The 23,592-nt window shown below is 46.3% G+C and overlaps 2 protein-coding genes across 2 annotated transcripts; one reads left to right on the forward strand and one right to left on the reverse strand.

Annotated features, from left to right (window-relative positions):
• Positions 1-9,803: 9,803 nt before the first annotated feature.
• On the forward strand, positions 9,804-11,510 carry LOC123120197 (uncharacterized). The gene is made up of 3 exons (XM_044540190.1): positions 9,804-9,887; positions 9,954-10,184; positions 10,830-11,510. Exons 1-3 carry the CDS (start codon positions 9,804-9,806, stop codon positions 11,508-11,510), a joined length of 996 nt encoding a protein of 331 aa, XP_044396125.1.
• Positions 11,511-13,531: 2,021 nt separating this feature from the next.
• On the reverse strand, positions 13,532-16,266 carry LOC123120198 (uncharacterized). Its single transcript, XM_044540193.1, has 5 exons — positions 15,504-16,266; positions 15,197-15,411; positions 14,161-15,111; positions 13,845-14,070; positions 13,532-13,581 (listed from the first exon to the last, which is right to left on the reverse strand). Exons 1-5 carry the CDS (start codon positions 16,132-16,134, stop codon positions 13,532-13,534), a joined length of 2,073 nt encoding a protein of 690 aa, XP_044396128.1. The 5' UTR covers positions 16,135-16,266.
• Positions 16,267-23,592: the final 7,326 nt, after the last annotated feature.

Here is a 23,592-nt window from a genome sequence, read left to right on the forward strand (position 1 = left end):
AGTAGCCCCCAAGACTCTGGCTGGCTTGTATGAGGGAAGCCAACCAGAGGATTGATATCTGAACTAGGAGACTAAATAAATAAATGTGTACCTGCAGGCCTCGTCCTCGGCTCCGAACTCCGCCACAGAGGGGATAACGGAGATGAATCGGAAGCTTAAGCGCTCCGAGGAGGACCTCAATCTGATGCATGCTCTCAAATGCATCTCACACGGTTGGTGATAATAAATTGTGTGTGCTCTACTTGATTTTTCATCCTGATTTGAAATACATATTGGGGTCACAACGGCAAAGGGGGGTGTTTCAATTGCTAGAACTTTTATCTGCAGTGAACATGCAACTATAGGTGTGTCGTAAAAAAATTGGAAATATTCAGGGTTCGTTTGGACATTTTTATACATTAACTGGTTTTCTAGGCATTTTCAGGTGCATAATTCAAAATTAAACTACATGCACATGCTCCGTTGCACCAAAATGGGTTGTAAAATCATATATGTGTCCCTGGGTAGATGCTTATGTCCCATGCAAGAAATGGGGATGAATTACAAACATCTCGGCATGGCTCACCGACAAACGTTGAGATACCTGGTTTTAAAATTCTAGTAAATCGAAAACTCGTCTGAAATTCATGAAACTTGGCAATGCTATCATGGAATGGCACCAACATGTTATGGTAAAAAAAATTACCCATTTGAGGAAGGTTTTGGTATAAGCTTCTCACAAACCAGAGCTTCTCACAAGAAGACTCATGGTTCCGGTAGGGAATATGTCATCTTTGTAAACGATATTCATTGCCTCTTCTTGCTTTCAAATTTTTTCTAGTGTCAACATAGAACAACAGGAGTGTTGTGTTAAACTTTGGAATTTTTCGGGGTACCTAGGCATTTATGTGCATACTTCAAAATTGAACTACAGGCACATGCTCCAGTGCATAAAAATGGGTTGAAAAATCAAATGTGTGTCTGTGGTTGTATGCTTAGGTCCCATGCAAGAAATGAGAATGAATTTCAAACACCTCGGCACCGTCGCTTGGCCGCAAACATTGAGATACATGGTTTTTAAATTCTAGTAAATCCAAAACTCGCCTAAAATTCATGAAACTTAGCATGCTATCATGGAACAACACCAATATGTTGTGGTAAAAAAATTGTCTCATTTGGGGCAGGTTTTGGTATAAGCTTCTCAGAAACCAGAGCTTCTCAAAAGAAGTCACATGGTTCCTATAGGGAATGTGTCACATTTGTGGATGAAATGATATTCGTTGCTTCTTTTTGCTTTCCATTTTTTTCTAGTGGCAACATAGACCAACAAGAGTGTCGTGTTAAAATTTGGAATTTTTCGGGGTTCGTTTGGACATTGTATACCTTAACTGAGTTTTCTAGGTATTTATGTGCATAATTCAAATCTGAACTACATGAACATGCTCCAGTGCATAAAAATGGGTTAAAAATCGAATGTGCGTCCTTGGTTGCATGCTTAGGTCCCACAAGAAATGAGAATGAACTTCAAACACCTCGGCACCATCGCTCGGCAGCAAACATTGAGATACATGGTTTTTCAATTCTAGCGAATCCAAAACTCATCTGAAATTCATGAGACTTGGCATGCTATCATGAAACGTCATCAACATGTTGTTCTAAAAACAATTGTCCCATCTGGGACAGATTTGGGTATAAACTTCTCACAAACCAGAGCTTCTCACAACAAGCCTCATAGTTCCGGTAGGGAGCGTGTCACCTTCGTGGATGAAACGATATTTGTTGCCTCTTCTTTCTTTAAAATTTTTGTGTAGTGGCAACATAGAGCACCAAGAGTGTCGTGTTAAAATTTGGAATTTTTTTGGGTTCGTTTGGACATTTTTATATATTAACTGAGTTTTCTAGGCATTTTATATGCAGAATTCAAATTTGTACTACATGCACATGCTCTAGTGTAGAAAAAATGGGTTGAAAAACCAAATTTGTGTCCTTGGGTGCATGCTTAGGTTGCATGCAAGAAATGAGAATGAATTTCAAACACGTCGGCACCGTTGCTTGCCGGCAAACATTGAGATAGTTTGTTTAAAAATTCTAGTAAATTCAAAACTCGTGTGAAATTTATGAAGCTTGGCATGTTATCATGGAATGGCACCAACATGCTTTGGTAAAAAAAAATTGTCCCATTTTGGGCAGGTTTTGGTATATACTCTTCTCAGAAACCAGAGCTTCTCCCAAGAAGCCTCGTGGTTGCCTCTTCTCGCCTTAGATTTTTTTTTAGATACTGCATAGACCAACATGACTGTTATGTTAAAATTTTGAATTATTCGGGGTCTGTTTGTACATTTTTATACATTAACTGAGTTTTCTAGGCATTTTATGTGCATAATTCAAATTTGAACTACGGGCACGTGCTCCAGTGTAGCAAATTGGGTTGAAAAATCATATGTGTGTCCTTCCGTGCTGCTTAGGTCCCATGCAAGAAATTGGAATAGACTTCAAATACCTCGGCATTGTGCCTCGGCCGCAAACATTGAGATATTGGTTTTAAAATTCTAGTAAATACAAAACTCGTCTAAAATTCATTAAACTTGGTATGCTATCATGGAATGGCACCAAATTAGCGCACGAATCAATATCCAACAAAGGCATTTTGAAATGAATAGCTGCCACATTATCATCTCAAATGTTTGTATAATTTAGATTGTGGGCCTTCTGCTAACCATTCATGTGGCACCACACACCACAATTTTAATGGCTCGGAGGTGTCGTGCGGACAGTTGCTTGAGTAGACGGGAGGCGTGCGAGCGCAGTCCACTGCGTAGGCTAACCGGGAGGCATGCAAGCTATCCTCCAATGCACAGGCACACCAGGAAGCGTGCGAGTTGTACGTTGCGCAGGCTCAGTGGGAAGCGAGCCCTTTGACTTCCATGGCCGCCCGCCTCGCTGCCAACCACTCCACTAATGGCGCCCGAGCCGCTGTTTAATATGGCGGCCTTACTCTTCGCCTCCCATTCCCCTCCCGCAGATCTCCACCAATGCCATGGCGCAGAAGGATCATCTGCCACTAGTATTCCAGTTTGGTGAAGTCGACTACGAGCCGGATGAGATAGAAAATAAGGAGGAATGGAGCCACATGGACATGGCCCTGAACGAGCTGGCCGGGGCGGTTGCTGCCCCTGCGCCCGTCCTAGCTCCCATCCCGCGCCCACGCCAGCGACCATCCTCGTAGCATTGATGGGCTGGTCGAAGAGCACTATCCCAGCGCCGGAAGCCGCGGGCATCAGCAAGGTCCCCGCAGACCCACGCGAGCTCGTGTACATGCCAGCGCCCCACCCGTGCCCGTGCGCGCCCTTGCACCCACCGTGGCGCCGGTCCCCGAGCGTTTGCCTGCACCCGCCGCGCCCGTGCCCGTGCGCGCGCCCCCTCAGCATCATGGGACGCCGCCGTCGATCGCTACCTCGCAGCGCCGCGAGTTGTTGTCCTCCCGTGCCCCACCCGTCGATCGCGCGATGATAGCGTCTTTGATTTCCATGTGAAGAACATTTTGTGCTGGCTTGAAGACTTCAACAACGGCGTCCTGGAGGACGACAACGACAACGCTGGCACGGCACGCCTCCTCCGCCATCGCCGCAATTAGTTTTTTGGGGTTTAATACTGTATCTCGATCGTATGAATATAAAGTCACAGTGTGACTGAATGAAACCTATGGTTTGAACAAACTTGCATTTTTCTCTCTGAATATACAGACTTATCAAACGATTTTTAAAAGAAAACATCAATGGTTTTTAAATTTAAAACACTCATCGCAAACATTTTAGATAGAACACTTGTATCCGTCGATTATCCACAGCCGCACTACCACCGCGGTGTACCCTGAGGCTCCGGCCACTGCCGAAGGGCGCCACCACTGCAGCATGGAGGGAGGGCTGGCACCCCGACGCGCCATGCCGGAAGAGCTGTTAGGATGAATACCAAACACGTTCTTCACCGTCTCTGTGCCGCATGGGAACTAGGAAATGGAGTCGCCGGAGCAGATCCACCTTGGACAGGGGTAGCTCTGCTCTGTGCAGCCAAGGACGACCTGGGCCTCACCGGATGAATTCCGGCGGTTTGAGGGTCCGGGTTGGAGATGCCCTAAGATGTTGTCAACACTCCCTGCACACTCTAGGTATGCACAGGTCATACCATCAGAGTATGCAATTTAAAAAGAAGACTCTAAAAACCTGAGACTTGTCCAAACCCAGGCAAATGGCAAGTATTTTTCCTCATTTAAATAAAATACGAACCAACATCTACAGTTGCCTATCAGTTGCTATCAACTGGTTAACTTTTCTGAAATATCAGCATGGTGTAAAATGTCATCCCATATATAAGTAGACACCAACTGCAATACTATCACTGAACGAACACTACACCTATCAGTCATATATAACGAAACAAAACAAAGCAAACGACATGCTCCAGCGACGTGTTATATATGACGGCACTGTTGCTAGCTACTAGCCCAATATTTTGACAATTCGCGTGTTAAAGTTGGTAGACAAGAACACTGTTCCCTTTATGTATAGGTAGGACATACTTGCGTCGTGAGGCAGTATATACAGCTAGCTAGTCAGCATAATTGTTGGCACTTAGCTGATGATCAGGTGAACTGCACTTGTCGATGAAGCCATGCACGGGCCACGTAAACATCTGAACGCACGTGTCAGGGTCTCGACGAGCCGCTAATTGCCAGGTTTCTCCAAGCAAAATTTTATTAGAGATGTCAGATGTGATGGGTGATGCGAAAGCGAAACTAGCACGTAACGCACCCACACGCACATATATGTAAATTGACCATGATTACTTGCATCAATATCTCCTTCTAGATTGAAAGAGGTGTCAAATGTGAATTAATCTAGTTAATTGCCCTTAAAATGAACACCAAGTTCGGCTCTAAATAACCCAAAAAGTATGTCGTAAACGTTTACTAGTTTACATTGTTTTTAAAAAATCAATAAAAATACGCAGCAAAGTCATGCTATTTCCCTCAGAGAAAAAAGGGTTATTAAATATTGTCTCTCGAGGAGCAGATGCCTGGTTATTCTTAGGCATCCAAAATTTGTACCTGACAAGTTGGTTAAGTGGTTAACGAGTGGGAACGTGCTAGTTCACACGGAGAATATCAATACTCCCAATAGCTAATGCGTGGCGACATATGATTGGTGCTCATACTGGGCACTGCCACGTGTCCCCAGTGAGGTCACGGAGTGCTCTTGCCACTGCCGTATAAATTTGCTGTTCATTTGACTGCGACTTTCATTCTAATGAAGTGATTCTTTTGAGCGCCTTTTTTCACCCGCGAAACAAATGTTGGGTGCACGTTGGTTGACATACGTACGATCGCTCGAATGTGCTCCAACCATTGTTCCTAATGAAAATGTCAACTGCTTTTTTCCCTCGAAACCCAACAGGAGAGATAGAAGGAGCTTGTACAGTTAACTTAGCTCAACAAAGGACTAAAATAGAGATGATAGAAATAGATAATAAAAATAGAGAAGATACCCCACCCATTATTGCAGGAATTACTTGCCATTATTTTAGTGAGAATTGGGTGTATGAAACATTTGTATTTAGACTAACAATATGTGAATTGAAACTAAATTGTATATACTTTATTGTATTTAATTATTATGCAGTTGTATAATATTTCTTGATATGAGTAGCATGCATAATGCATATTGATATGGGTGTTTCCCCTTGTATGGTGGCATGGTGAGGTGGCACAGATGCATGTTGCGAGAATTGAAGTTAGTGGGCGTTGAATATGAGTAGCATGCACAGTGCATTTTAATATATGTGTTTACACATGCATGATGGCACAGTTGCATGTTGACAGAATTGGAGTTAGTGGTGATCAACTATTTAGATATATAGGATAACATCTCAAGAAGAAAACTTAAACACTCATAAATAACTCGGTTTTTCAACAAAAAATCAAAAATTATATTAAAGTTTTTTGAAGTCACTGCTAAACTTGAAGCTTTTAAAAGTTGTAGAAACCACTCACTCAGAGTATGTTATAAAACTCGAGAGCATAGTGTTCAGAAAGCCTCAAGCTTGCTCCATTGTTGTTGGCCAAGGAAGAAGAACAAGATCACAAATGGATGAAAAATATGAAATCTGAAAAAATAGAATCTAGAACAACTTGATCCATGTGAGGCGGAGACATAGTAGAAACTAAAACTATCCGCAGAAAAAAAAAAACTTGATCCCAGTCAGGCAAAGATATAGACACACCCGTGCAGCGACAATATAGTAAGGCAAAAAAACAACTTGATCATAGTGAGGCAAAACAAACAACATGACCCTAGTGAGGCAACAGTATTGATATAATTACCACTCTATAGACCAGGAGCCGATCACAATGTTACTATCTTCGTCCTAATCGATTGCAATGCTGAAAGACACAACCATGAAAGTATCATGTAAAAATATTTGAATTGTCACACATTGGCAAACTAAAACCGTGGATCGACACGGCAGGAGCGGCATCCGCAGACTCACTATCTATCCGCGAAAGAAACTGAATTATTCAAGGCATCATACATGTATATCATGCAAATTAAACTCCTGGTGCAACTCAGTCATACACGGTTTCTAGCTTTCGCCATCTGAGGTTGGGAAGATATGCTTAACTAAGTAGGTGTAGTAGTTGCTGTCCCGGAACTAGATTTGTGTGGAAAATGACTCATCTGATGCCGTGCCGGAGCACAAAGCAGGAAAAGTGGCACCGTCCAAAAGACTCGTTCAAAAGGTATTTTGTAAATTAACCTAATCAGTCTGGTAATCAGGAACTGCATCATAAAGTGGGATAATGTGGGGTTATACATATTGCTGTAGTGTGACGACATCGACCTACAGTTCCCAAATATTTTCTTGACTCTTGCAATATATCCAGTGATCAAGTGAATCGGATATGTAAAAATTGTTTGAATCTAATATGTGTAATCTTGAAATTTTACATATAAATTCAGTGCTTGGCAACGACAAAAATAATTCTTTATAATTTTTGCACCTTAGTTTATTGATTATTACCGCCTTCCCAAGTCGATTAATTACGTCCCTCTAGATTTTTGCTGAAAATTGTCGATGAACTCGTTTTGTCCTAATCTTGACATGTGTCAGACCAGCACAAGTCTCAGACACAAACTTTGAGCTAACTCCTGAAAAAACGGATCGGCCCCCGCGTCGTCTCCGGGCGACACGGGCGGCAGCCATCTCCTCCGCCCTCCACCGGCAGGCTCTAAGTCTGCTCCCCTCGCCGTCGCCGGGCAAAGTCCGTGCGGCCGACGGCGACGGCGAGGACTCATTCTCCGTGCAGCGGCGGCGGTGTAGTGGGATGCAGTTGTGGCAGATGTGCTGCGGGGTTGGCCGGCGTCGCCCGCCGTGTGAGCTGCATGGCGGCATGTGATCTCGTCGGGGTCTTCCCTGTGGATCAAGTGGTCGATCAGCGGCTACACGTCGCAGTCTCGTGCGATGTCTCCTCTAGCGGAGGACGTACAAGGGAGATCGTGGCTGAAGGAGGCATCTCATTCGCATATGTTAAGCACGTACGATGGTACAAGATGCATGCTTACATGGAGGCACGATGGCTCACCAGGCATCTATTGGATCTTCGTGCATGGATCGGTCTGATGGCCCTTGTGGGCACTTGGTGGCGCGCTTGATCCTGAAGTGCGGTGACTCCTCGCTATAGTTGGCACCATGGCTCGCGTACGGATGCATTGTCATCGACGACATCTTACACGGGCATGTTTACTGGGCGTAGTGATCCCATGAAGGTTCACGGGCCTGCAACCATGGATCTGGTGGTGACCACCCGCGGCACTATGATCCACGGCTTGGTGGTGGTGATCCAGATTCGGTCGACCGAGAGAGACTAACTGCACACTGTGCTGCAACGACCTCCTACGGCTCCATGGCGGCGGTGATCATTGCAAGCATTAGAGCTTTTTGAGCGAGCGAGCGAAGCCTTCCTGGAGCTTCCCCCTTCCCTCACCCGAGAATTGCATGTCCGCTTCAGCTTCCCCGGTTTAGTTGGTTTGGAGGATTAATTGATTGGATACCCAATCCACATAATCTTTCAAAGTCACTGCTTCTCTTCGGTTCATCTCAAGATCCAGTGGTTCACTTCGAAAGTGGGATGCAAATTATGGGTGACCACTTGACGCAGAGGAATGGTTGTGCAATGGCGGCGGTCACATTGCATGTAACTGCTGGGATAGTGAAAAAGTGGTGGCGACAACACTTGCATGACATCGATGGTGGTGCTACCGAGCATTCGGTCGCGAGGTCTGACCCGAGCTGGTTATACTTAGCAATGGCGATGTTTTTTTACGTCGTTACCATGTTGAAGGCATTGCCCAGATATGCTCCGACTGATTTTTCAGGGTGAAAACCTAGATTCTGGCCTTGATGGTTGGATCCGATGACGGCGACGCTTGAGTGTCGCTCCCTTCTTCAAGGCGTTGCTGTTGAAGAATCTCGTCGTCTATGTGGTGTCATTAGATAATTGGTGCGGATATGGTGTTTGCTGTAGTTTGCCGATTGTGGCTCTGATCACTTTGGGTTTTTCTTTTTTCCTCGGCTTCACATAGCTTTGGTCTTATATGACTTTGCTATTTGCCGCCTTTGTTTTTCGTGTGTGTGCACGTTTGTGTTGGTTGTGTGCATCCTAGCTATGCAGAGGGCGGGTGTGTGCTCTTTGAGTTTGTATCCTCTTGATGCTCTGTGTGTGGAGGTGTGTTTCAGGCGGATCTATCTTTGATGGATTTGCTCGGATCTCGTCGTTGTTCGTCTACGTTCGTGTGTCTTCGGGTTGAATCCTTCCAACCTATGTTATTCTTCATCGGCGGCGGTTGTTGTTCTGGTGCGCTGGTCCTATGGGGCCTTAGCACGGCGACTTCCCGACTGTCTACTACAACAAGTTGTGCCCGACTCCGGCGATGGAGGGGTGATGATGGCGGCGCGCCTTCGGCTCGCTTCAGTGCTTGTAGTCGTCGCTAGGTGGTCTACGGATCTGGATGTAATTTTTATTTCTGATGTTCGTTGTACTGCTTGAAGATGAATAGATTGAAAGTTTTTCAAAAAAAATCTACCCTTTATCGAAAATGATTGCTTGCAATGGCCCATTGCTATGCTCCCGCCTTAATTCGATCCATCATACGCTGAATCGGGGTGTGTATCTTGCCGAACACCCTTTTGCTCCTATCTTTCGAGACGGACCAAACGACCAGAATAATTAAGGATTTTAGGACAATCACCGTTACCAGTATAGTTTAGATTTTGGAGATCAATCTAGTGAAGCAAGCCAGGATCGGACACGTGTACCGCTGGGACCAGCCACTTGGGCAGTAAAGTACTCTGCAGCGAATCAGAGCGAGACAGCTGCCCCTTTGTTCCCCAAGGTGGAGTAAGAGTAAATTGCACAGAAGTACCACAATTGGGGCATTGGAAGCAGATTGGTACCAAGATTGGTAATTTTTACGTGTCAGTACCAAGATTGGGGCTAGCCGTTGCAAAAAAAGACTAAAAGCTCGTTTTGTACGTATTGACACTAAAGCTGACCGATTGGGCCCGCCCGTCAGGCGCCACGCTGGCCAGTGCACGCGTCGCCTGCGCTGGCTGCGCGCTGACTCGGACGAGGCCGGCTCGCACCGTTCATGTGCGACCGAGCCAGACCCCGACCCCGACCCCGCTCGCCTTCTTCTTTCTTTCTTCCTGCTCTCTGCCTCGCCGTCGCCTGCGCCCGCCACCGCCGGCCGCCACAGCACGCAGCCGCAGCCATGGTTCTGGAGGACGAGAGCAGCGACGACAACTCAAGCCTCCCGTACATGCACTCCGAAACCTCCACCGATGGGCTGAACCAGGTAAGTTACTCCATTGGAGCTAGGGTTAGGGTTAGGTTTAGGAAATTTGGGGATTTTTGTGTGTAGGTGGTCTTTGTTGTTATGATTTCGTTTGATTTGATTTGTCCTCGTCCTCTGCACATGATGGTAACTTGGATTTTGCTTGGGCAGGTGCCTTTCTCTCTTGAGGACCCGGATTACAAGGGTCTTGAGCTAGATCTGATAGTGTTGTGCGAGAAGCATGGGAAGCCATCAGAGAGGCTTGTTGCGTTTGAAGGAACAATGACTGGGAGAAGGTTCTTAGCATGTGCAGAGCCGGTAATTTTCTTGCCTTGGTGATTAAGCACTGGATGTGTTCATTGAAAGTGGCAGAGTCTTGTTTGCCACCTGTGATTCAGTTATGTGCATGCTAAATTTGTTAGGAATGATCATTATTAAGTTCAGTGGAATGCATTTCTGCTAAAATATATGCTCCTGTTGTGTGCACATGCTATTTATTTACACTTCTTTCCAAATGCAGTGTTGCTCAATATTAAGTTCAGTGGAGCCAGTTAGTAACTATTGCTTACTGCTGACAGTAGGTAGTCTCATTAGCTAGTTTGTTGCTGCAGGCTAGTGTAGTGTATTTAGGTGGGCAAAGTAGTTCACATTGTGTTGCTTATTACTGTTAGGATTCCATTATATTAATGGTCAATTCTTAGCAACTGTTGTTGCTTAGCACATGGTTGCTTAGCAAGTTCTAAGTTGAATGGAGTGTTACTCCGGTGCCTGGTAAATATATGAGTTGATCATCCATTGTAGGATTACATTAATTTATTTTACAATGTGGTCCTGTTGCTTAGCAAATGGCTATGCAAATCCAGTTAATGTCAGTGCCAACATTAGGTACTGCCATGAACTAACTGTTGCTTGGTACTCTTAGTAGTTGTATTGTACTAAATTTTGCCCTTCTAATTTTTCCAGGAAGGTCAGAATTGTGGGTTTGTTCAGTGGGTTGATGAGCAGTGGCCCCCAACAATGGAGAATGCATTGCTGAAGCTTTGGTCAATGGTTGAAGAGAGCAAGTCTGCTAGGGTGAATGATAATCTTCAAAGTGCTCTAACTATTCATCAGTTGACAGAAGAAAAGAACAAGCTGGATGCAGACTATGACAAGTTAGTGAAAGATGTGCATCAACTTGTGGACTTTCAGCAGGATAGGGTTGTGGATTTCAGTTATCTGCAGTCTGCTGTCACATATCAGCACCAATGCAGAGCTGAATTGGTGGCTGGTATGAATGCAGAAATGGCAAAGAAAGATGCAGCTGCACAGAAGCTTCAACAAAAGTATGAACTCCTGTGCAACCTGACAAGTGCTCAAGCAACTGTCATCCAAAACTTGAAGTTGAAGAATATGAAAGAGAAGGAATTGTTGAGTGAGGCTAGGATGAATTTGGAGTTGAAGAATGCAGAGTTCACAAAGTTTGAGGAGAAGCTCACCCAAGAGAAGCTAGAGTTGAAGCTCCAGGTTGCTGATCTGCTGAAGCTCAAGGAAAACCATAATGAAGAGAAGCAGATGCAAGAGTTTAAGATTACTGAGCTCATCAAGGCAGAGGAGAAGCTGAAGGAGAAGATCAAGGGGATCCAGGCCATCTTGCAGAACTGAACAAGATGACTTGAGATTAGTGGGCATTGCAGACCTTTTGGGAATGATGGTTGTGCAATGACCTAGTAACTTAGAATTATGGTTGTGTAATGTATGGTTCTAGTACTAATTGTGAACTCTGGTTGTTTATGTACCTAGTAGTTATGCTATTCATCCTTTTGTGAGAAAAGGATGGATTGTGCATTTGAACTCCACTATGTAATGTGAACAATGGATGTGTATTCTATAATGTGTTGAACTCCAGTGTTACTTATGTTATAGTGATGCTTAAATGCTTAAATGCATTTGCAAAAGTAATGCTTATGTTAGAGTGATGCTTATGTTAGAGTGATGCTTATGTTAGAGTGATGGTTAAATTCTTAAATGCATTTGCAAAAGGAATAGTTACATATGTTATGTTACAGTGATGCTTTAGGTGGTTCCGTCGACCCCGAGCCACCCTAGACCCTAGTTGAATGCTTTAGGTGGTTCCGTCGACCCCGAGCCACCCTGGACCCTAGTTGATGTCTTTAGGTGGTTTCCGTCGACCCTGAGCCACCCTAGACCCTAGTTGATGTCTTTAGGTGGTTTCCGTCGTCCCCGAGCCACCCTAGACCCTAGTTGATGCCTTTATGTGGTTTCGTCGACCCCGAGCCACCAAAACCCTAAATGATGCTTTTGGTGGTTCCGTCGACCCCGAGCCACCCTAGACCCTAGTTGATGCCTTTATGTGCTTCCGTCGACCCCGAGCCACCCTAGACCCTAGTTGATGTCTTTAGGTGGTTTCCGTCGTCCCCGAGCCACCCTAGACCCTAGTTGATGCCTTTATGTGGTTCCGTCGACCCCGAGCCACCAAAACCCTAAATGATGCTTTAGGTGGTTCCGTCGACCCCGAGCCACCCTAGACCCTAGTTGATGCCTTTAGGTGGTTCCGTCGACCCCGAGCCACCAAAACCCTAAATGATGCCTTTATGTGGTTTCCGTCGACCCCGAGCCACCCTAGACCCTAGTTGATGCCTTTATGTGCTTCCGTCGACCCCGAGCCACCCTAGACCCTAGTTGATGCCTTTAGGTGGTTCCGTCGACCCCGAGCCACCCTAGACCCTAGTTGATGCCTTTAGGTGGTTCCGTCGACCCCGAGCCACCCTAGACCCTAGTTGATGCCTTTAGGTGGTTTCGTCGACCCCGAGCCACCCTAGACCCTAGTTGATACCTTTAGGTGGTTCCGTCGACCCGAGCCACCAAAACCCTAGTTGATGCCTTTAGGTGGTTCCGTCGACCCCGAGCCACCCTAGACCCTAGTTGATGCCTTTAGGTGGTTTCGTCGACCCCGAGCCACCCTAGACCCTAGTTGATGCCTTTAGGTGGTTCCGTCGACCCCGAGCCACCAAAACCCTAGTTGATGCCTTTAGGTGGTTCCGTCGACCCCGAGCCACCCTAGACCCTAGTTGATGCCTTTAGGTGGTTCCGTCGACCCCGAGCCACCAAAACCCTAGTTGATGCCTTTAGGTGGTTCCGTCGACCCCGAGCCACCCTAGACCCTAGTTGATGCCTTGAGGTGGTTCCGTCGACCCCGAGCCACCAAAACCCTAGTTGATGCCTTTAGGTGGTTCCGTCGACCCCGAGCCACCAAAACCCTAGTTGATGCCTTTAGGTGGTTCCGTCGACCCCGAGCCACCCTAGACCCTAGTTGATGCCTTTAGGTGGTTCCGTCGACCCCGAGCCACCCTAGACCCTAGTTGATGCCTTTAGGTGGTTCCGTCGACCCCGAGCCACCAACACCCTAAATGATGCCTTTAGGTGGTTCCGTCGACCCCGAGCCACCAAAACCCTAGTTGATGCCTTTAGGTCGTTCCGTCGACCCCGAGCCACCAAAACCCTAGTTGATGCCTTTAGGTGGTTCCGTCGACCCCGAGCCACCAAAACCCTAAATGATGCCTTTAGGTGGTTTCGTCGACCCCGAGCCACCAACATATCAATCTTAAAAAGAACCATTTTGAGCATAGACAACATATCAATAAGATGCAAGAACATCCAGGCATTCACTCATCAGATGCATCCACATGAACAAAAGCCATATATGGCATTGATTCTTAAAGTACACAACCAAAGCATAGAAGTACATCCACATTGTATCATAGGATGCAAGAACACACACATGAAGTATCTAGTTACCACTTGCATAGAAGTAGCTCCTCCATCCACTATGTGTACCACCAGCACCTCTCCCAGAAGTAGATGTGGAGGGACCAGATTGCCTTGGGGCAGAGAATGTACCTCTCCCTCTCCCAGCAGTAGATGTGGAGGGAGCAGTAGATGTGGAGGGACCAGATTGCCTTGGGGCAGAGAATGTACCTCTCCCTCTCCCAGCACCTGGTGCAGCACCTCTACCAGCACCTCTACCAGCACCTCTAGCAGCACCACTCCCAGCAGCTGGAGCTGCAGCCCCTCTCCCAGCTCCTCTCCCAGCTCCTCTCCCAGCTGCTGTTCCAGCTGTTGGTGTTGTTGTAGGAGATGGATGAGAAGTTCTTGATGCTTGTGTAGTAGCAGCAGCACCAGTATTGGAATTCCTTGCAAGAGGCTTGCATAAACAAAGAAGGAAAATGAGTTAGTACTTAAAAAAATAGAATGTACAAGAAGGAAAACCTGTTACTACTTATTAGAGGATTACCACATGTTTGTTCTTCCTCAAAGCCAGCTCAGGCTTCAACTGCTTGTTGCAGCTTGTGTACCTATGTCCTTGCAGTCCACAATTGCCACATGTTATAGTCCCCATTCTTGATGTCGCCTTAGGCTTTGGAACTTCAAATTTCCCCTTGATCCTCTTCTCTTTCTTTCTTCCTCTCTTCACTTTAAATGCAGGTGGGTCAATGTCTGGACCAGGGGTCCTTGTCCAGTCATGCTCACCAGGAACTGGATAGATCATTGGTTCATAAGCTGCCAGATAAATTTCTTTCTTGAAGAACTTGCTGACATAATCCTCTGGTTTTCTTTTGGCCTTGTTTATTGCTGAGATGGCATGGTTACATGGGATGCCACTTAGGTCCCATTTTCTGCACCCACATGTGTGCATTTGCAAGTTAACAGCATGGGTTTGCTGCCCACTTGTAACTTGCCACAAGTCCACACCAGCTTGAATTGGTTTGCAATATTTGGCCCTCTCCTTCTCAACCTCTAGCTTCTCACTATAATGGGGTGTTATGTCCCATCTAGCTTTCTTTCCACTCTCCCTATTCCTATGCCACCTCACCATCTGCTTATCCTTTATTCCATCACACATTGTCCTAATTGGTTTCTTCCTAACATCTAGGACATACTTGTTGAACACCTCAGATAAATTGTTAACTACAAGGTCAGTCTTGCAGTTTGTGTCAAATGCATGCCTTGCCCATGTTTTCTTGGGTATTTGACAAAGCCACTCCCAAGCTTGCTCACACTCAGCTCTAAGGTCATTCATTGCAATGTTAAATTTGTGTTCACTATATGCATAGGCAGCATTATCCATACACTTTTTCAGATCTTCCCCCCTAAACCCAGCATTTTGGAAGTTTGCATAGATATGCCTAAGGCAGAACCTTTGGTTGCACTTAGGAAAGACAGCATTCACTGCATTTAGTAGGCCCTGGGACACACAATTAAACTAGCTAAGCTACTATCTAGCACAAAACAACCATATAGGAACAATGACATAAGATGCAAGCACATACCTTTTGTCTATCTGACATTATTGTATATGGACCAAACCTTCCCACTTCTCCTCCTAGGCAGATTTTAAGTTGGTGTAGAAACCAACACCAGTTAGGTGTGTCCTCTTGCCCAACAATACCAAATGCTAGTGGGTATATATTGTTGTTGCCATCTCTACCAGTGGCAGCAAGTAGTTGAGCACCAGTAGTTAACTTAATGAAGCACCCATCAACACCTGAATGAGCAAGCAAATTCAGTATTAAAAACATTCAAATGCATTTCAAGATGAAACAATATGTAACTAATGCACAAGGTGAACAAACTAACCAATGAATGGTCTGCACCCCTTGAGAAACCCCTCCCTTGCTCCATTGATGCAATAGAACATAGCATGGAATCTTGGACCTGGATGGGGGATTTTTTCAGTGGGTGTTGGAGTTACAGTAGTGACTACTACTCTACTCCCAGGGTTTGTATCCATCACTGTCTGAGCATAGTCTTTCAACCTAGGGTATTGCTTCTTGTGGTCTCCTAGCACAGCATCAATAGCTAGGTTCTTTGCCCTATATGCCATTGACTTGGGCACATCCACACCATACTTCTCCATGCAGGCATCAATCAAAGTCTGAATGCCAGTTGTTAGATCAGATCTGAACAGTGACTCATACTTCTGTGCAAGCCACTTGGCACTTACCCTTGTTGTCTCTGTACTAATAGGGCAAGTGTGCTTAATTCTCATCTTCTTAATTACAAAAGTAGTTTCACCTTTTATAACTGCTGCCACCATAAAGAAGTTGCAATGTTTTTGGTTGCATTCTACAATTATTCTTTGATCTGAGTTCCTATGATATTTGAAGTTTCTGCCTTGAGTGATGTGTAAGTTCAACAAAGCCTCTCTGAATTGATGTTGATCCTTGAAACACATCTTTAGACATAATTGCTCATGTGGTGCCTCCATTTTCTCATTGTACCATTTTCTAGGAGGCCTCTGCTTTGCCCTGCTCTTCCTTTTCTTTGGCAGCACAAATGACAATGGCTCATAACCATCATCATCAGCCTCCTTCAACAATCCTTTCTCTTCTTCATCAGATGAAGGTTTGAAATCAGGTTCCTCCTCTTGAACTACACTTGAATGTGTCCTTGTTGTAGGCCCTTCCTAACTGGAAGCTTCTGTTTCTTCTTCTTCTTCTCTTCATGTACAATTACAGTTTCTTCATCCTGTGAAACAACCTTGTCATCTTCATCCATTTCAAAAGGTTCCTCAACCTCTGTGTCACCCGAGTAATGCACCATTTCTTCCTCCTCAGATTCTTCATCATCTGTTTGTTCCTCTTCTACTTCATCATACTCTCTCTGTTTCTTTCCCTCATCCATCTCTATGTCATCAGCATCACCCATATAAAAAGGGTTTACATCACTGTCATCTTCACCTTCACAATCAGAACCACCACTGCCATCATATCCCTCTTCTTCTTCTATTTCCAAAACAGCTTTCAGTTTTCCTTTTACATTCTTGCTCTCTTGTGTGCAAACACCAGTACCATGAGCTAAACTGCAGCTGCTACTCTGACTTTCAAAGGCAACTCCTTCTTCATCAACAGCATAGATGGGTGGCTCACTGAGATCATATAACACAGGCTCTTCATACACAACAGTGGATAATTCTTGCCTCTCAAACTTGCTGCAAGGAGGTGGACATGCCCTCACTAGCAAATTTAAAACCTTACACTCCTCAACCTGCCTCTTTACTAGTTGCAACTCAGCATTACTCTCTACCATCTCCAATCCTTTCTCCCCTAAATCTGGATTCTCAATGTGAAACAGCAGATCATATTCACTAAATCCTTGGGTTTCCATCACTGCAATCATATTCAGGTATGTTACATCTGAACTGCAGAGCTTCAGCTCTAACATTTCTGAAGCATCAAAATAGAACCTAACATCCAAAATGTCATCATACAAACTGCAAAATGAAATAACAGACAAAATTGGTTAATAAACAATTTTACTTAACATATTGTCTAACATATAAACAAAGATTTGTTTCAGTTAACATATAAACAGAGCTTTGTTTAAGTTAACATATACACAAGTTAACATATAAACAGAGCTTTGTTTAAGTTAACATATAAGCAAAGCTTTTATTTACCCTAGCTAGGTAACACCTAATGCTGCTCTGACAATTTGGACTAAGAAATAACAATGTAATCCACTGATGCTGCTCTGCTCTGCTCCAGTTAGGTAACACATAATGCTACTCTGCTCTAGTTAGGACTCATGTAATCCACTATACTACTCTGCTCTAGTTAGGCCTAGCAATTAGAGTGCTAAACATGCAGGCAGTAAACTCTAACCCTAATCCCCAATTTCAGTGAGCAAGAATGGAGCAAGAATGGAACAGTGGAGCACTTACAGAACACCACCGAAGCCATGAGTCCAGTGATGGGCGGTGCTAGGGTTGTCCACCCAAATTCGCGCCAGCCGCAGCCTCTGCTCCATCGACAACGCCGGCTCCGCAAAATCTTCCTCCGCGCTACTGTACTCCGAGCTGGAGTAGCCGCCACTGCCATCGAAGCGGGGGAGGTCGCCGCCGCTCGCATCGCCCAGGCCATCGCCGCCTGCCGGAGTCGCCGAGGCCATCGTCGCCTAGGGCACAGCAGCCGCGGAGGAGAGGAGGGCGCGAGGGAGGTGACAGCGCCTAAGCAGTTCGATCCATGGCTACGGCGGCGTGGTGCGGCGGCGGCGGGGTGGGCGGGGAGGCAGCCGACGGCGAGGGTGCGAGGAAAAGGAACAGGGCAGAGCGGGGTCGGGGTCTGGCTCGGTCGCACCAACGGGCCGGCCTCGTCCGAGTCAGCGCGCAGCCAGCGCAAGCGACGCGCGCACTGGCCAGCGTGGCGCCTGACGGGCGGGCCCAATCGGTCAGCTTTAGTGTCAATACGTACAAAACGAGCTTTTAGTCTTTTTTTGCAACGGCTAGCCCCAATCTTGGTACTGACACGTAAAAATTACCAATCTTGGTACCAATCTGCTTCCAATGCCCCAATTGTGGTACTTCTGTGCAATTTACTCGTGGAGTAACTTAGGTGGCATGAAGTTCACGTCATCATCATTGGTTTTATGACACTGTTGTTTACAGGCGACCGGACTACAAGATCATGGAAAGATCTTCTTAAGCTGCGGTGACTATTAAATTATCAAGACACTAACGAGTAGTTCTAATGACTGCTAGATTAATGGCTTCATGAGATTTGGGTTTGACCCCAGCAGCTGACTGCAGTCCTAACGTGCACGCCTTATACTATAAGCTGAGAGTGTTGCTGTTGGTGCTGTCATTTTAACTGACAGTTGGCAGAAGCCGAGTCAGCACGTTGTAGTAGTGCATATTCACCGACTGCTTAGACTAGCCACAGTGGGAGTAACTTCAGCAGTAATATCGAGTCCAACTCAGTAAATTTGCTTATGTGGCAGTGAGTTAATGAGGAGAGAGGTAATTGTAGTAACTTAGCTAGTTACTGTAACATCACATGTCCCGATGCAATATGAGTCTATAACCTAATAAATGAAGCTTTACATGTTATCATACTTATGTTTACTATCCACTATGAAAATAGTAACATAGTCTAGAAATATGTGTATGTTACTAGGGTCGGTATTCTCCGTGTCGGTGCGAGTGGCAGCAAATTGCGAGGCACGTCCCACGTGCTGCGCTGCACCACAAGCGGCAGTCCCCATCACTGCAGTGCTCAAGCTTTTCTATTCTCCCTGCTTCTTTCCGCTGTTGGAGGCAGTCCATGTAGAAGTGCTCACCGGCATCAAATGGAAAGGCATAAACCAACACGACACATAATTATCATCGTCGACTGATCCACCATTATTTACGGATCAACTTCTATTAACATAAGCAAACCTCAATTCCTGGATTTATTTATTGGTTTCCGCTAATTGGTAAGACTGGCAAAGGAGGGGATGCATCCGGTTCTCCTCCGAAATCAAGCAACAAGAAACAAAGGTGGTGTGAGCCCCATGCATGCATGCCTGAAGCGTCGTGCTTCTCGTACTAACCCTAAAGTATGATTCACGCCCTCCTCATGTTCTCCATGTTTGTTTAGGACAACATGTTCTCCACGTTGAATCCAAAGGATATCATTTCTTGCGAACTTAGAGCATCTACAACCGGACTTAGCAAATCCGACCCCTCAAACGCAAGCTGACGTGTTCGTGGGCAGTGACTGGTCCCGTCTCAAAAAATAGATTCCACATCTGGATACCTCAAATTAGAAACCTCAAATCCATATTTTTACATGCAACGCAGCGGTCACTACTAGAAAAAGGCCTGTTAGTGGCGCACCTATTTTTGCCATTAATGGCGCACTATAGGTGCGCCACTATTACCACCCCACTAGTAACAAATACTAATGGCGCACCTCTGGTGCGCCATTAGTAATCCAGATAGTAGTGGCGCACCACCTGGTGCGCCATTACTAACCATACATGTGCGCCACTGGTAAGATTAACAGGTGCGCCACTACTAAAATTTTGAAATCTGGATCTGGATTTGGTACTTTTTTTTTGGCAATTTTTTCGAATTTTGTTCTGGATCTGGTACGTTCTTTGTGCCGGGAAGCTCCACATGTGGCTGGAAGTAGAGGAGGGAGGAGAGGAGGGAGGAGGAGGGAGGAGAGAGAAGAGGAGGAGAGGAGGGTGGAGGAAGGAGGAGAGAGGAGACAAGGAGGAGAGACCGTGAGGAGGAGGGAGGAGGAGGTCGCCGGAGAGGAGGAGGAGGTCGCCGGAGAGGAGGAGGAGGAGGTCGCCGGAGAGGAGGAGGAGGTCGCCGGAGAGGAGGAGGAGGAGGTTGCCGGAGAGGAGGAGGAGGAGGTCGCCGGGGAGGAGGAGGAGGTCGCCGGAGAGGAGGAGGAGGAGAAGGTCGCCGGAGAGCCGTGAGGAGGAGGGAGGAGGAGGTCGTCGGAGAGTGGTGAGGAGGAGGGAGGAGGAGGTCGTCGGAGAGCCGTGAGGAGGAGGGAGGGGCATGGAGGAGGGGAGGAGGAAGAAGAGGTAGGTAGAAAAGGGAAGAAGTGATGGAGGGGAGGAGGAAGAAGAGGTAATATATATAGTGGTTGTGGCGTTACAAACTTAGTAGTGGCGCACCACGGGTGTGGTGCGTCATTACTAGTTTTGAAATTTCAAAACTAGTAATGGCGCACCACACCCATGGTGCGCCACTACTAACTTTGTTTATTTTTTTGAATTTGGAAGGCGGGAAAATTACTAATGGCGTACCACACCCACGGTGCGCCACTACTAATTTTTTTTATTTTTTTGAATTTTTTTGCCTCCAGATCTTAAAAGCATCGTATCTTTTATTCGGTTAGGTCTTTGGGGATTCTAAAAATCTTCAACGGGTTCCCCCAGTTGAATTCGGATATAACTTTTCGAGTAGATGATTTTTCATATAAAAAACTTTTTCATCGGAGGTCGTATGCAAAAGTTACGGCCATTTTACCGAAACACGGCGGCCTTTTGCAAAAAAAATTCAAAATTCATGTTTGTTAATTTTTCTAACAACTAGAACACATAACACATGGGCATCTATTTTTTTTAATTTTTTTTGAATATTTTATCATTTTCTTTTATTTTTTAAAAAACCTAAAAGGCGATCCCGGGGGTGTGTTTGTGTGTGTGAGACGTTAGCAATGGCGCACCACACCTAGGTGCGCCACTGCTATGTCTGGTGGGGGGGATGGACCAAAAAAAATAGCAATGGCGCACTGCTCATGTGGTGCGCCATTAGTAAAAACATAGCAATGGCGCACCTGATTCTGGTGCGCCACTGCTATATAGCAGTGGCGCACCACATACATGGTGTGCCATTAATGTCCATATTAGCTATAGCCGTTTTTCTAGTAGTGGGTCTTTGAGCGGAGCTTCGTCAGGTTCCGCTCCTCGCCCGCCCGGCTCTCCGTCATGGCCATGCCTGGCGACTGGCTGCGCCCCTCAGAGTGTTGGTCCGGTCGCCGGCAAGATAGGGTAGGGTAGGGCATGGGACATGAGCTGGCTCACGGGACTCAAGGCGCCGCCGTCTCCCATGCCCAACTCTTTCTCATCAGAGCCCGGAACCCGTTGGGTGCCGGTGGATGTCAGATCTATGACGGATCCGTCTGGGGACGAGCCGCCGACATCCACCACGATGTAGTTGCGGCACCTAGACTGATGCGCCAACATACGGGGCGCCGGAGAATGTGACTCCGCCTCGCCAACGTCCACCGCCGCGAGGGTTGCCGCCGCCTCTTGCGCCCGGTGCCTTTCACGGCGGGCACGCCGTGTCACGGCCTCGTCGGACGAGGCCCATGGTGCGTGACGATGCTCGGCGCGCTAACGGAGGGGTTGCGCGTCCGCCAGCGCGTTCAGACGCCAGACGAACCGCACGGCCTCCGACAAGCCAGCTACGGCTGGCCTAGCTAGCGCCGATATCCATGCGCCATTTAGGCGGATGCAATGGATTCCCGACGGATGGAGTGCGAGCGCAGCCGTGCACGGGCCTCCTCCCGAGCGCGGCGGAGCGCTAGCCGGGCGGCCATCTCCTCCTCGGGGTCGATGGATCTGGAGGTGAAGGATTCGGATCCGTTGTCCGTCATGCTGGAGACGGCCGTAAGGAGCCGGAGAAAAGCTTGGGTGGCGGAGGGGAGTGGAGGGGAGGGGACTCAAATGGCTAGGGTTTGGTCTGGCGAGCGGATGGGGAAAAATTTATGTGGGGTCAGATGGGCCAGCGTGGTCGTTGTCCAACGTGGCGGGCGTGTCCGAGCGCACACGGACGCTCCATATCCGGCCCAAATTGGGACTGGATATGAGGGGTGCCGGTCAGCCCGAGCGTTGAGGGTCGTTTGAGGGGGGCGCCTGGGTCAAAAAACGTGACCGGACAGTGACCGGGCGACCCGCCCGGGCGTAGGAGGCGGGTTTGAAACGTCCGGCTGTAGATGCTCTTACTGATGCCCCGCGAATGTTCCCCTCTTTTTTGGGCATCTTTTCCGAGAATACTTACATTTTATTACACACTCCCATGTTAAGCAATTCCGGGTCAGCAGGGGCTCTGATCCCGTGTGGACCGGTGGGACTAGTGATTAGCATCACTTGATAGTGCAAATTAACGATCGAATTCTTCTTTTTGCAGCAAGTGTTTGGTAGCGTGCATGCAGTGCAACTGCAATGGTACGTTCGTAGCTAGGCCGCTCATTCCATGGAGACCGACGTGCCCATGACCGGGAATGAAGAACAATCAGAAAACGCCAAATCCATAGATACAGATTTTGTGTACGTACGTAGCTAGGGAAGAAAGAGATCGCAGGGTGAAGGTGGTGTGGATGAGAGACGAAGGCCGGCCGGCTGGACCAAGACGGGAGAGCAGCCTAGTTGCATGCAACCATTTCATTTATGGATGCGTGCATCTGACGATATAGACAGGAAAATAAAGTTTTCAACCAAAAAGACTATTCTGGACATGTTTTCGACCCCACTACTAGAATCGTCGTTTATGGCGAGTTTCAAATAAACTCAGTAGAGCACACATATTAAACTCGACGAAATCTTCACCTAGTGCTAAACTCGGCGCAGCGCACTCGCTGGATCCAGCCAAGAAGGTGTATATATTAGGTTATGTGCATCGCGTAAATCTAAGAAGATATTGGGGACCCTCAAGTTGTTGTCTAACTAAAGACAAATTTTAGAAATTCATTAAAGACATGGCCTGAAAATTTGGAAATTTCATTCAAAATGATTATTTGTAAGTTGCACCGAAAACAGTTTAAGGATTTTCATTTGATATTTGTAAATATTCAGTTCAATTTTTAGAAGAAAAAGTCCACTGTGTACTCCGAATTTTAGAGTACTTTCAAATAAACATGAGCCCTTAATTTTTGGGAAACCATTCTAGTGTAGTTTTGAAATAATTAGCCTTGAAAATTGCACATAACTTCAAACAGATCAAGGAAAAGGTAAAATGGATTTTTGATTTATGTTAATGATTATAAGGGTGGTATGAGCCCCATGCATGCCTGATCCGTCGTGGTTCTCGTGATAACCTGAAAGTATGATTCATGGACACCATCAGCCCAGTGAGAGCTAGGCAATGACGTTTAGGTCCTTTTCCACATTCACGCTGTCCGCATGTTCTCCGTGTTGAATACATAAGAGATCATTTCATGATAACTTAGCTATGTCCGGCAAATGTTCTCTTCTTTGGGCAATCTTTTTCAAGAATATTTTACATATACTCTCTCTGTTTCAAAATAAGTGTCTTAATTTTAGTATAATTTTGTATTAAAGCTAGTATAAAGTTAAGACATTTATTTTCGGACTGAGGGAGTAGTTTATACTCCAAAGTTAAGCAATTCCGTGTCAAGAGGGGATCTGATCCCGTGTGGAC

The sequence above is a fragment of the Triticum aestivum genome, chromosome 5D (assembly GCF_018294505.1).
Source record: "Triticum aestivum cultivar Chinese Spring chromosome 5D, IWGSC CS RefSeq v2.1, whole genome shotgun sequence".
Lineage (NCBI taxonomy): Eukaryota > Viridiplantae > Streptophyta > Magnoliopsida > Poales > Poaceae > Triticum > Triticum aestivum.